A 16,119-nucleotide genomic window follows, 5' to 3' on the forward strand; every position below is an offset into this window, starting at 1 on the left:
CCATCCTGCTGACTGCAGCAGGATTCAGACCAAGTAATATTTCAAACAGCCCTGCTGCCATGCACCCTGACGGAGCTCTCTGACATTCCCAGAGATAACCCTTCTCTGCCCGCAGGGACGGGGTTTGTGGCTGCAGCTGGGAATTCACCTACCATGTGCACTCCCTGCCCTGGGCTCCACGGAGCCAGGCACGATCCCAGACCCCAGCAGCGAGGAGCCCCTGTGGCTGCCCTGTGCTGTCTCCCCATGACATGAGAGACAGCTGTGCTATCATTTGCTTTGTAAATTAGTCTCTCCGGTAAATGGTCCCCACCCTGCTCTTCCCCCACATCAGCTGAGACTGCGTATCTCAAAAAGGGAGCAAAAGGGCAAGAAAGTGAATTTGCACAATGACGGATGCCCGTAGAAGGAGTAGAGAGCCCAGATCTCCCAGCTTCTCTGCTAAGTCTGCCTTCAAGCAGGCCAACTCAGAGCGTCTTAATACTTGGAAAACCCCACTGCCTTCCTACTGATCACTCCAAGCCAGGAGAGGCTCAGAAGGCCACTCAGATGTCAACTGTCCTGTAATTACAGTGTCACTAACCACAACAGGCAGCATTACTTTCCCTCTGAGCACCAGGAGTAGAAAATAAAATGCCACTGGAAGGCCTATCAGACAGAAGAAAAGCCCATCTTCAAGGGGTTAGCTTATGCTTTTTCCACTCGAATGACTTGGCTGCTCCCTCACCCAACACACAGTCCCTGGGGACACATGCTCTTTTCCTGGTCTCAGGTACACCAAAAAATGCACCGCTGATGGTGCTGATGGGGAAGGGTGCTCTACTTTTTGTGCCTTCACATAATCACTGCTGTCTCAGCACTCCTCTTACATTTGTTCATGCCTTATGGTCTTCCCTGGAGCAACAAAACTTCACGCTGTTTGTGAGAGGTCTATCCCTTCCAGTTACAAATATGAGAGTCTCGCAGACTCTCCGAACAGGCCTGCTGCCAGTTACGCCAGATGTGCTTTGCTTCCAACAGATAGCAAACCGGCAACAACAGCAGCAGGGCATGTCAGCAACGTCACCTGCCTGCCCGGTGCCAAGGAGGGAACTCCTGCACTCACCTCCCACCAAGGGAAGCAAAATATGCAGAATCTCCTAAAATTATTTTTCACGTTTCCCTTTTCCTCACTGCAAATGGGAACAGTTGCTGCCAACTTGCATGTCCCTAATAATGGCAACTGGAGATTGCTTTATGAGGCCAGCACATTATTGCCTTCTCACAACTACCTGAGTATTGTGCCAGCCTGGCATGGGGACAGTGCTTTCTAGGAAGCAGTTGCTTAAGCTCTGTAGGTAATGCTCAGGAGAGCTTTGCGCTCTGCTTGGGAACACCACAGAGATGTTCGTGCTCCTTTTGCACTGCTTGTGCAGGGAAAAAAAGTCTTTGTTTGTTTTAAATCCATCAAACGATACAAATTGTATCCAGCTAGTACAAGAATTTCATTGTCAAGGATGCTGACTAGCCTGGAAACCTGCCTTTCAGTAGTCACTTACTTGTCTGACAAGGTTAAAGCAAACACTCCAAAACAAAAGCTCTCCTAGGGTCTAAGTGGTGGAGCACAAGAGAAAACAGACAGAAAAAGGAGGCAGAAATGCAAACCAAGAGAGAAGAAAAGCAAGAAAGTCTGCAAATCTTGGGGCGCATCTCTAAGAAGTCACAAATGGCTTTTTAAATGGAAAATGCCTCTACCTCACCCTTTCTACGATTCCTTTAGCAGGAAAGAACCGCGGCAGGGGTTGACATAGCTCAGCACAGCTGAGTGGATTAGCAAGGTGGGGACACAGGCAGGACTGCAGGGCACTGGCGTACGTGCTGAGGGAAGTTCAGAGCAGGAAAAGCACAGGTGCTGAAGGCCAAATCTGAGATGCACGAGCACAGTAATGTCTGAGGAGCACTCGTCTGCATTCAGCTTGCTTCTGGCCAAGCTGCTGACCTCTTGTTTCCAAAAACACTACAAAGCATTTAAAAATAATCCTGAAAGTGCCCAGGATTCAAACTGTCATGTTCTCTCTCCCGCTACAGCCCTCTTTTCCCCTGTGTTTTAAGTGTATATGCTGGATACACTACACATCCCTAAGAGCTGACACTTCTTTTCCTGCTCCCAGCTGGGAGTCCCCATAACAATACAGACATAGCAGTGAAAAGGGCATGTGTAAATAAAACCACTTACATCCCCCCAGGGCTGTCCTTTGCAGATAATTAAGAAAAACCAAAGCAAATGACTGAAAGGACAAAGATCTGGCTGAGACACAGACACGATCAGCAAGTGCCTGATGGCAACAGGAAAGGATCCAGATCTCATCGCTGCCAGGATTTGTTCCCAGCCCAGGGGGGAAGGGCAAAATTCAATATCCCATGTCCCACTGATAGCTTAAAAATTACCTGTCCCCCATGAATGGTCCCTAACACTCCAGCAGCAGGCTTCCAGCTACCAGGCAAAACCAAGCAGTTAAAAATGAAAAGAAGAGACGATCTGACTAATCTAGCTATTCCTAATGTGATGTGTTCTTCACATCAGCAAAGCACCTGGCTCCAGGATGCTGCCTGAGTAAAGACCCAACCGCCTCCTCTCTTGTGGCTTCTCCTTACAGAGAAGCTGGAAGAAGGTCACGGGGTGTTTGGGGAGGACATGTGAATATGGGGTATGGATCAATCGCTTCCGATTTGCTCACTGACTGGCATCTCTGACTCAGTGGTCATTAAGACGACATGTAAAACTGCACGCTGGTCTCATTTCCACCTTGGTTCTTACATTATTCCCCTCTCTACAGCATCCAAATTGATTTCTTAATGAATAGCTGCTTATTTCTCCATTGCCAGGAGAGCAAATCATTATTTGTCCTCTTAATTTATGGTCTCAGCAGAGTAGCAATGGACTGAGCAGGCCAAAGGGACCAAGTTCGCTAAGGCTGGATGAGGGAACTCATCAGGTTAGGACACACCGACACACTGCCAAGACCCTGGAGCAGAAGTGTGCCCTGCAAGCCCTGCCCTGTGCCAAGGAGGTACAGATGGCGTCAATTCAGTCCCTTGCACCAGCGCCATATTTTACCTAGCAGGGAAACAGTAGGCATAAAAGGTGCCAAAGTCTGGAGAAGACTAAAACCAGCGCTGCCCCCTCTATTCTGTGTAATCTGAACACATATGTCACCGGATGCATGGACTGTCCTTGAGCGTCCTGCCTGGATGTGGGCTCTACCGTCCTCTTTACAGGCACGTGGGCCTCTTCGTAAGGGGAATCTTCTAAAATAACCCAGTGCTGCTACAGAGAGAATGCAACAGAAAGGGAGATGGGCCACCTCCCAGAGAGGCCTCTCCAAAGAAGGACTGCAGCATCTCCCGTTTAGGAGACAGCACCAGGGACTGGTGCCAGGATCGTCCCATGCACCTGCAATGCGTGGGATCATATGGATCGGTATATACACAGGCAGCACAGTCACACAGGCCCACCATGCCGCAGTAAAACAACGTCCAAGCTGAAGCAGAGCTGCTGACACCAGGCTGCCGGGAGCTCAGCTCGCCTGCCCTGCCTCAGAGCCCACCTTGCACAGAGGGTTCATCACGCACGTCTACCTTACACTTTGAGCAAGCCACCTTTAATCCCTCTGCTAGGTATGTCTTTAATAGGGGGATTTCACAGAGTCCTCTCTCTAATCCTCACCAGAAAAATACTCTCAAACCTGCAGATGAGTCTAATAGCGGAACAGAAGTAAAAAGGTGAAGAGATTTTTGGTTTAAGCCCCAGGAGTCACAGAGCTGGGAACAGGGCATGTTCCCCACTGCAAGGTAATGGTGTACAATCCTCTAAAGAAACATCTCCCATTTTAAGGGCTAGCCCAGGTTAAAGGAAGGGACAGACAACCTTTGAAAGAGCTGTTCAGCAGAACGTTTCTCTCTCTGTCTGAATTTCAATAGCACTGTGGCAGCTCCAGTATTTCACTGCATGCTCGCTCCCTTCTCTCTTTGCCCCACCCCAACTTCAGCTGCCTGTTGGGGTCCTTACACCGCACAGTCTCCTCAGAGAAACTGCATTTTATTGCTTTTACTTTCTCAGGGTATTTCCAATGCAAATAGCACCTCTTTGGGAAAAATCCTGTTTGGCAGTTACAGGCTTTCTCTCTCTCTCTTCAGCAGGTTCCTAAACCTAAGGGCAACTGCTAAAATGCAGCTACCCTGCCAGACCTCTTCGAAAGGGAGAGAGGGAAAGAAAGAAATCAGGGTTTTATTGTGTGCTTTAGATCTTTTATTGCATCGAGCAATGTCTTTGCTCAATAGCTTCTACACTGGCTGTGGGGAGGGGTCTCTTTCTGACTGCACAGCTGCATTTGACTTATGCTTTGTCCTTGTTCTTCACTGATTTTCTGTGCAATCTGGAAGATTTTTCCCACTGAGATCCTCTTTATTGGTTTGTTCTCAGTAATTCTCGCCTCACAATCCTGTCTGCCTGCCTGTGACATGCCCATTTAGTTAACTGAATTACTTATCACATCCTGCTCACCCTTTGCTGCATGACCAGAGAGAAGAAACCTTATGTTCGCTGTGGAGAGGAAAGCTTTTAAAGTCCCCATTCCCCAAATTTATACTAACATTTCTGTCCTGTTTTCAGTTCCAAAATGAGGCGTGTGAGAAAAGAGCAGGATTCAAACTTAGACACAAGTATAGAGTTTTAAGAGAGAGATTTGGTGGGTGAGTTTGAATTCAAAGCACTCCAGGAACACAAATAGTGAATAGGTCTGAGGTTTAGGAATAAAGTCTTTTAGCCACTCAAGGCAGCAGCTGGAATGTGCTGGGGAGGCTGGTCCTCATTAACTGCATTTGCCTTGGTGCTCCTGGATGGGGTTCAGTCAAGGGCATCTCTAGCAAGCCCATGTGCTGTTCCTCGGCTTGCACCTCCTCTCGTTCACTGCAGCTTCTCTTTGCAGAGATGTTCACTTACTTGTTCAGAGAAAGGAGCCTCTCCGCACTTGGACGTGGAGAGGATAGTCACTTCCAATACTTTGCATCTAGCCAGTCTGTGGTCCCCCTTCATCTAAAAACCAAACCAAAAATGCCTTGCAAGAAATCACAAAGTACCAGATCAGCAGAATCGTTTGTTTCTGTGGACCACCGGCACAACAGTACTCAGCCACAAGGGCAGGGAAGGGCTTTGGGGGTGCAATGCTCCTACTGACAGCAGCGGGATACCTTCAGAGTGCAGAGCCCTAGGAACATATTTTTGCCCTGTGGCTGGGCTCAATGTGTAGCCACAATGAGCAAGCCCCCCCCCAAAAAGACGTCATCTTCTGATAAAAGGCCCATTGCCAGCCCCAGCAAGATGTAAGGATTTCCCAGCTGCTGCGGTGGGAACTTCGCAATTCTCACTGCAATCTTCCCAAAAGTCCTTTCTCTCTGCAAGGTCTGGTTTCCTGGATGGGTGTTCACAGGGCAGCTTGTGCAGAGCAGAAAGGGGTATGTGAGAGCATGTGAGCATGAAAGATATGTGGCTCAGCTCTGGCGCTCAGCCCACCGCCACGCTGAGTCAGCTGGGAAGCCGTGCTGGCTGCGTCAGGGCCAGGGCTCTCCCTTCTGTTGGATCACCAGCCAGAGAACTCGGGTGTGAGAAACCCTACAAAGCAGCAAGGCCAGGATAATTTGAGGGAGGGGGCTGGCCAGGGAGGAAGGAGGGTGAAAATGTGTTTCAGATAGACAGAGCCCAGTATTTCAAAAGGCAGAACTGGAGCACAGAGAGGGCATGAGAACCAATCTCCTCCTCCACTGCTGTCTGTCTTTGTTTCCTTTTATCTTCCCTCAGCAGCTTGAATAGCTGCTGACTGCATGTCAATGCTGTTTGGGGAAGAAGTGTGGGTTAATGAGAGTCAAACCTCATCTCTTTCCCTTTGCATTTCTCCCCAAAGTCTAACCCTTCCTCTGAGCCAGGGACTGGGTGTAACTCCCTCCAGTCTATGGAAACTGCTGCTTCACTGTAAATGGGTGCAGAGAGTGTGCTTTGATATTGCCTACCCAGGATTTGGGCACAAGCCCCCAGGACACTGATTGTTAGACACCGAACTGCAAAACTGCCTTGGGAACAAAGTTTGGGAGGACCGATTCCCAGCCCTCTGTTCTAAACACCAGGCAGGTTTTCAAGCCCTCTTAGCTGCAGCTTCGCTTTCATTCTGTGCTGCATAATGTCACCTTGGGGAAAATGCATAGATGCTGCTAGTGTCCAGGTGCGATTGAAGGAGGCCAGACTTCTATCCCACAGCCACAAAGGGAAGGTGGAGCAGCTCCAGCCATGGGAGCTGGCTAGGGGCTGCTTTCCCTTCTGCCTCCCCCAGCTCCCAAGAGATTACCTAGCAGGGCTTAGCACAGGAATGAAAAGCAGCTGCCTCACGGCCTGTCTGCAGATAAAGGGCAGCAGAGGAATCCTGGCTGAATATGCTCCTGTTGGATCAGCATGGGGAACAGCAACAAGCATGCAAGGTCAGGCACAGAGATGGGGGATCAAGGGCATTTAAAGACACAACACAGCTGAGAGGTTTTTTTTTTCTTTTGGAAACCAGTCTCCATCTACAGAGCATCTTGGCTGCTGAACACTATGCTACTGGCTGTCTACAACACAATCTGTGCATTCACCTTCCTGGGACAACTGTTACTTCTGCTACTAAGCTTCAGCAGCTCTTTCTTTTGAGACACACAGACCCGTTGCTGGAAGTCTGTACAGCAATTAAAGTTAAAAAACCCAGCAGAGCCAGACTGCAGCTAAGTAATTCTTTATACATTCCAGAAAATATGTCCAGTAATAATTAGAACCAGAGAAGTGGAGATACATGCACATTTCAAAATGCTCTGTGCCTCCAACACATTCTGCCTCTGCATCTTTATTATAATCTACAGGACCCGTAGTACTTCCAGGCACAGATGCCTGCTCAGCTTCACTAGAACAAGCCCCTAAGATCTGCTGCTATTTTCGACCTGCCCTTGCCAGAGCTCCAAAAGCACAACCAGCAGCCCCTCTGACAAGGGCAGTTCAAATTGCCTGTTTAGCAGAGGTCAGTGGGATGACAGTATAGATAAGAGTGAGTGAATTCATTTGCTTGATATATGTGACAAGTGGGTAAACTCTATACTGCTCAAATTAGAAGCTGGTAAGTTGCATCTACCTGTACTTACATTTGACAATACTATCAGCAGAGAGTCAGAGAAATGTAAGTGCCCACCGAAGACTCAGCTAGGACCTGACTAAATTCACTTCCCTCAGGATCAAGTGTTATTTACAACTGTCCTCTTCAGAGAGGAAGTGCTAACGCATTAATACATATGGTGCAGTGGACACAAAAGAGTTCACGGAGAATTTATCCATTAAAACCAGAACATGGTGCTACAAAGAAATCTAATATGGAGGAATGAGACCAGAATCCCCGCTTTAAAAATAAGTTAACTAAAATCAACTGCCAGAATGTGATGTAAGAGGTGATGTGCTTTTAATCTTTTGTATCCGGAGTAATCTAAATGCTGCTGAAAGCTACTCAATATCCCCATGTGATCAACGTACAAGCAACGTACACTTTTATCTCAGGAGTGAAGTGGAAATGAGGAATTTTGGGTGGAAATGTCATCTCTGGCTTAACAATAGTTTTGCTACTACACCACTATAATTACACAGTGAAGCCTAAGCAGACTGAGAATATGACGCTATCTCAACGTTTTCCATGGGAGCTGGCGACCCTCTAAAGAAACCACATAGCTACTGGCTGTACCTGTGGGAGGTCCAAGAAGGATTCATCCACTAACTCTAAGAAAGTGCTAGTCCCAAGCTATCTGCTTGTTAAATCCTTCCTAGCAGCTCTAGAAGTTTTACAGTAACTTTGTGGATCACAGGAAAATAGGGACACTTTCTGATTTAACCTGGATCAGCACACAGTCTGCCAACTTCAAAGGATCTCTGCCAGATTCACATTGCTGTCAGTTTTGATTCTTCGCCTCTACCTTTTCTGCCTCTTGAATCTGTGTTTGACTGTTCAATCATTTTATCTAGATAGTCCAAGAGGAAAATTAGCAAAAGGAAAACAAGCCCCTAAAAACGTTCTTTATTTCTCTTGCACTGTCAAACCCACACGTTTGGAGGGAGTTGATCAGACAGGCTTCCTACAGATCCACTGTGCTTTCAAACAGCCACGAAGAGTTTATTGCACGAGAAACTCACAACACGTCAGGTCCTTAAAGTTACATGATTGAAACTTATAACTAGGACATAAATTAAATACCAGACTAAGCTCCTATTTCCATGCCAAAAGCCACTGCCACATCCATGCAGCATTATTTCACTCTTGGAAAATCTGAGGGGGATCATAAGCTAAGTCATCAGGGATTTTCAATCAGCTATTTATCCACTTAGAAATGTAAACAGGATCCATTTTACTGAATGCCAAAGTCACAACAGCCAAACAAAATCCCCGATTTCTAACTTCTGGAAAAGTTTGTGAACACAGCCCAGCTCCAGTCCTCCCACCCAGCTTCCCAGTTTGGATTTCACACAACATATAGATCACTAGAGGCTTCCCTTACACGCAAGTTTATTTAAAGAAGTTGCAGAGACTTGCAATTACCTACTTTCTAACCCATAAAATAAAAAGCAAGTCTAAACTTTAAAGCTCGCACTGTGGAAAAAATGCAATTTAAAACCTTCATTTCTTTTGCAATTACCTTAAAAATAGCTCAGCGGCCATGAATAATAAAAGCAATTAAAGAATAATAAACTGCCAGTCTCACCCCATCTCTGCCCGGGTGTCAGCTTCTTTCTCTCCCGTCCTTTCTTCAGCTGCCTGAGATTCTCTCCACGTTCTGATTTATTTCTCCCTTCCTCTTTCTTTCTGTCTTTCTCCGGATCCGGATGCTCTTTAAATTTCCTCCGGAATTTCACTTTGAAATCTTGCTAGTTTTGCTGTTGGCTCGAAACGCCCAGTAATCCCCGAGCGTGCGGGGCAGCGAGGGCAGGGGCCGCCCGGACCCCCCCGGGCTGCGGCCGCCCACACCCAGCTCCAGCCCCGAGCGCTCGGCGGGGAACTTCGGCACTCCCCCGGCCGCCGCAGTCCCCAGCAGTTCCCCCTCCCTGGCTCCCAGGATCCCTCCTTCCCTTCAGCACGGGAGGGGAGCAGCAGGATTAGGTGGTGCTTTTGCAAGCCCTTTTAGACAAAGCGTCTGCTGCTCCGGCAGCCCCGCGAGTTCTTCCCGCAGCCTAAGAAGTACAGCCACCTTCTGGAGCGCGATTTCTTTGTTCTCTCTCTTTTCTGGTCGTGTGTTTTTTTTTTTTTTCCCCTCTTCCCTATCCGCTTCCTCCCTCTGCCAACTGCCCCATCTCGGTCACATTTCTCCGCTTCTTCTCCCGACTTTATTCCCGGGGCCGGCTCGGCGGCACCACCTGCCGGGGACAGCCAGGGAGAGCCAGCGGGGACAGCCGGGCACAGCCGGCCGGGGACAGCCGGCCCTGCGATCGCTGCCCGCCGCCCCCGGGCCGCCGCCCCGGGCACCCGGCGGGTTACGGCGGGCTGGATTACAACGCTGCGCTGGGATTTTAATGGGCGCTGGCTACCCACAAAAAAACAAAAATCGTGTTCTTTTATCCTAGTCTAGACATCTGCTATCAGAAACAGGGCGTTCTTTGTTGTTCTGTCTTTTATGAAGTCATTTATGCAAGTGGAAAATTAACATAAAGCATTAATACATTTTTATGAAATGGGAAAATACCCTGGGAAGAAGGGAGGCTGAAAAGGCTTGGGGAAGCAGAGTGGATAATTAGCAATCAGCCACTCCCAGCGTGCCGCTGTGGCCGGAGGAGCTAATGGCAGTCCTCAGCTGCCATACCCAGGCCTGGAGTGGGAGAAGAGAGGATGAGGAAGAGGAAGAGGAGAGGTACCTCTGCTCCCCTGGGGAAACCTCTGCCCAGGTCTAGTGCCCACACCACCAGGATGCTGAACAACTGGAGAGGCCTCATGGGAGAGACATGAGAGAGAACAAAACGCGCTCTGTATTGAAAGAATAAAAGTGCTTCATCTGTTCATCAAAGGAAAGTGACTTGATCATAACCATAAAACACTTCCTGGTAAAAAGAAATTTTATACAAGAGTGCTTTTCAGTGTAGCCAGCACAGGTGTAACAAGCTCCGAGGGCCGGGAGCAGACGCTGAACAGGTCAGTCTAGGAATGAGACGCGTTTTTCATCATGAGGGCAGAGCTGCACCAGTAGCCTGGCCTCAGGGAGACAACAGAGGGCCAGAGCAGGAACGGATCTTTGCATGCCTGCTCCTTTCCAGCATTACATCCACCAGGTTTGCAGCACAGATTTTGCAAACGGCAGCCGCTCCGGGCGCTGCTCGCGTTCTGTTCTCCAGGCAAAGCCCAGTGTGCGCCCACCCTGGTATTTCCACATGGAAGAAAGGCAAGGATGGGGGCCCGCTCGTGAACGCTACCTATTCTACTGCGTTTGTGACAAAAATCAGAATAGACCAGTGTCAACTGTACTGGGCAGGGTGCAGTTATTCTGGGCTTTAAGTCAGTAGCTGTGAAGCTGTAGACAAGTTTTACACAGTTTTTAGAGAAGATAACTGTGCAAGCTTCTCATACAAACATGCCTAGTAAAGAACCTGAAGCTTGGATTTGGCAGGAAACTATTTCTGCGTTGCCTCCCAGACAGCCCTACCAGTACACTCAAATCGAGACTGAACACCAACACTCCTCACTCAGTTCCCACAAGTGCTTCAGCTTTGCCTTAAAATACACCACTACTCTAACACAAAGCTTCCCATGAGCAGACTCGGTGGTGCGGAGTTATGTCACTGCTGGATGATTCCAGTCCCCTTTATGCTCCTTACTTATCAGACACTTTAATAGGAAATCTTCCCAAGAGAGATTTTGTTAATCCCAGACAGCTCTGCACATTAATTTCTCCCCGAGTTAATAACATCAGAACTTGCACCAAAATAGTAAGCTCTGTACTAGTAATTTTACAATAAAAGGTGGAAGTAGCATTCATAATTTAGCAATATTCCTATCAGAGTTCAATACTAGCAGCATAAACACTAGCAAGAACACCACTTCTCGCACGCCGCTTTCAGTGTTTTACCCCCGTCCTTTTTTGTAAGGTATTTCTAGGGGAGGTTTACCAAGACCAGTGCAACACCTTGTCTCCAGTGTCCCCACTAACTACAGCCCCTGTGGTTGGCGTTATGGTTTGCTGCCAGTCATTTTAAGCGTAACATCAGACAGATATATTCTCAGCATGCTAAGGTAATGCTCTCTTTGAAACGGTGGCGGCAGCTGTCAGCACAAAAGATTTTTGGCATCGAGAGCCGAACCCATGTTAGAGGCTATGGGGAAGGTTTGTGTTTTCACAGCATATTGGTGCACACTCAGAGAAGTCGTTGCGGGGTGCAAGCCGGAGCAGCGCTGGATGGCTGTTTGGAGCGGGCAGCTGAACGAGCAGCTCAAGGACTACCTCGGCTCCGTCCTCTCGCCCCATATTCTCTGTCCTTCCTATGTGCAGTGTGGCACCCAATGACAAAAGGACTAAAACTGCACCGAAGACACTACTGAAAGTAGGGCACGCTATCTTTCATATCGACCTGTTAACTGTAACTTATCTACAACTTATCTTAGAAGCTAATTATTTTACCCATTTAAATTAGGGTAATTAGATCAGCAGGAATTGAACTAAAACCAAATGCTGGTAGCCTTGTGAGGATTTTCTGAAATGGGGTTTTGTATTCCATCTGCACTTCCTTCCGCTAAGGGAAGAGAGTAAGCGTCCCCAAAGATAAGAATGGAAATTTTGATCACTTCCTCTGTTATTAGTTACACACCACTATCCAGTCTACAGCATTAATTTCCATATAGCCCTTTGCATATAGGGGGTAGGAATATAGGTAAAGGAACCCTGCAAGGAAGTAGACTCCCTTTCAACCTGAGACAAGATATGCACCTCAGATCTTGTCTCTGCATTGCACTGATACAACCACTGAAATGCCGCCAGGCAGGTCTTGGTATAACGGTTTGCCAGCAGCTATCCCGTCTCCTGATTTTCAGACGTCCATCGTATATAGTTCTCTTGCCCACACTTCGTGCCTACGGCTTCACCTTGCTATGGCTGACATTGTTCCCACCATTACGTCCTTCCGTGGAAAGGGCAAACATCGGTGTGTTGGTAAGCAGCAGTGTAACAGACAGACAGGGTAATCCGTGAATTTGCTTCTTCCAAGTTGAGGAACTGGCCTCCCCTTCCTTCTAAGGTATTTGCACATAATACACAAGAACCTGCTGTTATGAAGCGTAACAGAATAATAATTCGATCCAGGGAGAAAGAAGGCATTAAAAAAAAAAAAAGAGACTGTGACTTTGCTCCAGTGTAAAGAAGCTTAACTTATTTACGTTTTAAGGGCAAAAAACCATGCAATAACCGTTTATCTGCTCTTTCTTCCTATCCAGGTATCTACGCTGTACACATTGTCTTCATTTCCAAGCGTTCCTGTTTAACTTGAAAGCAGGCGTCTTGCTACAGCTGGTACAGCCCTCCACGTAGGAGAATCCATTTCCAAGCAGGTTTCTCCTTCCATAGCTATGTGAAAACTGGGAAAAAATGTGCTGTGTCCAGAAAAGAATCAACCTTGTATTTATGCACATCTGGCAAGAGACAGAGTGAGGCAGCATAGCCTTTTTTTCAGGGATTTTCGTGATCCCTGTTCTTGATCCCAAGAACCCCTGTTATTTTCCAAACAAGAAAACATAAGAGAACATTTATTTGAAAATGAAGAAAAAAGTGTCTCAGAAAAAATGCTCAACTTTCAATGGCCTTTCACAAAAGGAGCTGCAATGCCTGAATTTTGACCACACCTCAGAAATAAATTCAGAACAATGTAGTCTGTAAGTTGATTCATGACATTTTTGGACAGAGGAGGATGTATCATAAAGGTCACTAAAAACACATTAGAAAAATAAATGCGTGGAAAGTGTTTTGAAAGCTTAAATAAAGGGAAAGGAGAGGAAAACAGAGAAAGATAAAATATAGGAAGATGACTCAGGAACTTCAAACAAAGCACCAGATCTGACACCAATACTTGCTATGGTCAGTGACAAGTAATTTAACCTCACATGTAAAATGAGGATAGTAGCAACCTCCTGGGGCATTGGGAGACTTAATTAGTTGCTATTTGTAGATTAAACAGAAAGTCTGAAGGTGAAAGCACTAAATGCTAAGTATTATTAGCTTCTGAAGTATTAATTTCTGTAATTGGGCAACCCCAACATTACAAAAAAGTGGATCAGTGTCAATTTTTGAAAGAAATTTATTTTTATGGTTCTATCATGTCAAAAAGGTACCCAAACAAGGAATTTTGCTTTTAAAAGTAGTAACTGGTAACACATCTATGTAATACAGAATGCAGCTTGTCATCTTCAATTCAGAGCTTCTGACTCCTACTCAAATTTACATTCCATGTTCCTTAACAGGAAACATCATGTCATCTTAACCAAACAGCTCTGTGAGCTGCAAGCTCCCAGAGCTCTCTGTGAAACTTGCACTGCTACGCATTCCCGCTGTACTTAAGAAAAGCTCGCAAGCATTGATTCGTTAACACAAGACACGTTTGTTTGCGTGGCTGAACTCTTCCTCACACTGCCTGATCCCTCCGCGGCCAGTGCTGGACTTCCCAAGCCAGCTGTACCAGTGGTTTTTGAGCTGTTTTCTCTGCTCTTCCAAGGCAGAGATAAATGACCCTTGTAGAAGTTCCAAACCAACAAGAAAAAGAAAAGAAGAGCAAACCCGGCCCCCAAGAGTTTTAAAACAAGCTTCTCTCTTTGGCTGCCTGCAGATTTCCGTTTTGCTGCCTCGTTCAGTAAAGAAGATGGTACTGAAGACTGAAAACGCTGGGCTCCTGCTTCATTATGCTTATTTGCTGTGGCAACAGTAACATTTGCTTCCTCTGTCTTTTCTTGGGCATAAAGGGCATAGCGCGCCACCGTGATAAGGAATTCCTTCCCTTTGGATTTCTCTACTGAGAGACAATCATAGAAACCAGCCACATCCACTGTCACATTAAATATTGCTATTCCTCCATCATAGAGGAGATATTTAGAGTCCTCGGCCTGAAGTCTGCTCCCATTAAACTTCCACACTACGCTTGCCAGATTCGACAGAGGAACACATGTAAGATGAACATTGTTTCCAAGGGTAAAGAGACATTTTCTCACACTATTTTCTGAAATTAGGAAGATAATTTTAAGTAAGAATATTGGGAATTTAGTTTAACTTACATAACCAAATACATATTCAAGTAAATACAAAATTTAATTCACCAGTCTTGACAGTGGGTAGTGAACAGGTAAGGGGTAAAGACAAAGAAATCCCATTACCAACAGGTCTGACTATCAGTGACATCTTGCTGGCCTTATTTCCACTGATACGTAACAGAATGAGTGCGGGACTAGAAGTTTAAGACTTCCAGATTTTAATCTGATTTTGCCTCACCTGTATACATAGCCACGCATAAATAAATTCACCTTTGTATGCCTCAACTTCTATATTGGTTAATGACATCTCTTCACAGAAATGCTTTGATGTTTAGATTTGCCTCCACAATGCTGATATCAGCTATGCAAAAGTTCCCCAACCGTGCCACTGATTGCCTTATTATCATTTGTCATGCAGTCTAAAATATACAAGACTAAAGACAACTCTGACTTTAAAGAGACGTAAGTGGAGGTGGTAAGAGATACGTCTTGTGTCACCAAAGAAAGCAATGTATCTTGCAACTCATTACAAAGTCACTGCATAATAATACCAGATCACACACACCTGCAATTCTACATTAAAAGTAATTAATTCCCTAAGCCCACTAAAAATAATAATTTTAAATGGTTGATACAATAGCCTTCTTTTTAAGTGTACTCTTCCATAGCACGTCATGTATCTGCACAGCAGCACCCTAAAGCAGTGACAGATTTAATAGGACAGCTGATGGGTCGTGTGATTTCTGCAAAGTGGGTGTGGGAGGGACACCAATAACTTCAAATGGGTCACATTTATGTTTCCCTTGAGAGTAAGAGTTTCAGTCTGAACGGCAGTATTCTGACATTTAGATTGAGAGGGTTAAGAGCATTAGGCAGCACCAGCTCAGTGTGGTTTTTTTTGGTCTTAGTTCAAAAGTAATAATCAACATGATTTTAACTCTGTGGTTTTCTATAATGCAAGAATCCCAGTGAGCACAAAGCATTTTGATCGCATGAAGTTAAAATATTATTTCTTAAAACAAACGGTCACATACCTACACTAAGGCAGCTGGAAGCATCCCCATATTTCACACTTTGAATTAAATTCCTGAAAAAAAAAACAAAAACAAAAAAACCCCAAAACCAAACAGATGAAAGCACAGACAAGAAGTGTTCCAGCTTGTATCCTTCCATTTCTAGGAATCATCCTAGTTTTGGCATACAGAGGTGCAGAGTGCACTGATAGAGCAATCTCACATCAGGTGGGCAGCAGAAACAATAGCTTTTTACTTACTTCGTATGATCAGTTTGCTTTGCCAGCAGAACACATTCATTAGCAGACTGAGACCATGCGCAGTAAGGATCCCGTGCCAAGATGCAATCCAAGCAGTACTTGTATCGGTGGCACTCAGAAACTGGGAGCTGCACCACTTGAGACAGGGACCCTACATAGAGCATGCCCTAGAAATGCAGGAAGGAGTTCTTTTACAGGAGGGAGTGAGACTTTAAGCTGTTATTTTCTAATAGGGATTGTAAGATCTTCTAGTGTTTGTTAAAATACCAGTAAACTAAAAATCTTGTAATAGATGGTGACATGAATGAGAAAACCCCCCAGCTTTCCACAGCATGTAAAATGAAAGAGTTCCCTCCCTAATTTGTTAATGAACATAAAGGCTTGTTTCAGTTATATTTTGACACGCACGAATTCTTCTTCTACAGAAAAAAGATGTTTCGTGCTTCTGCTATTAACGAATACGTGACAGGAGCAGAATTATGAGACACTTACAGGCTATTTAAAAGCCAGAAGAACAACACAGAAGAGCAAGGCCTGAGGCAA

General features: G+C 45.9%; 1 protein-coding gene across 9 annotated transcripts in view; it reads right to left on the reverse strand.

The window, feature by feature from the left end:
• HOMER3 (homer scaffold protein 3) overlaps window positions 1-16,119 on the reverse strand; it is a 41,195-nt gene that overhangs the window by 17,009 nt on the left and 8,067 nt on the right. For 6 of the 9 annotated variants that reach the window (XM_072845622.1, XM_072845619.1, XM_072845618.1 and 3 more), the window contains one exon: window positions 15,577-15,743. In XM_072845622.1, the coding sequence (XP_072701723.1) occupies window positions 15,577-15,743 (167 nt within the window). Of the gene's footprint in view, window positions 1-8,796; window positions 9,336-12,855; window positions 14,273-15,337; window positions 15,391-15,576; window positions 15,744-16,119 lie in introns of those variants that run through there. The other 3 variants (XM_072845625.1, XM_072845626.1, XM_072845627.1) reach the window with 3 other exon arrangements.

The sequence above is a fragment of the Ciconia boyciana genome, chromosome 24, assembly GCF_034638445.1.
Source record: "Ciconia boyciana chromosome 24, ASM3463844v1, whole genome shotgun sequence".
NCBI classification, from domain to species: Eukaryota; Metazoa; Chordata; class Aves; order Ciconiiformes; family Ciconiidae; genus Ciconia; species Ciconia boyciana.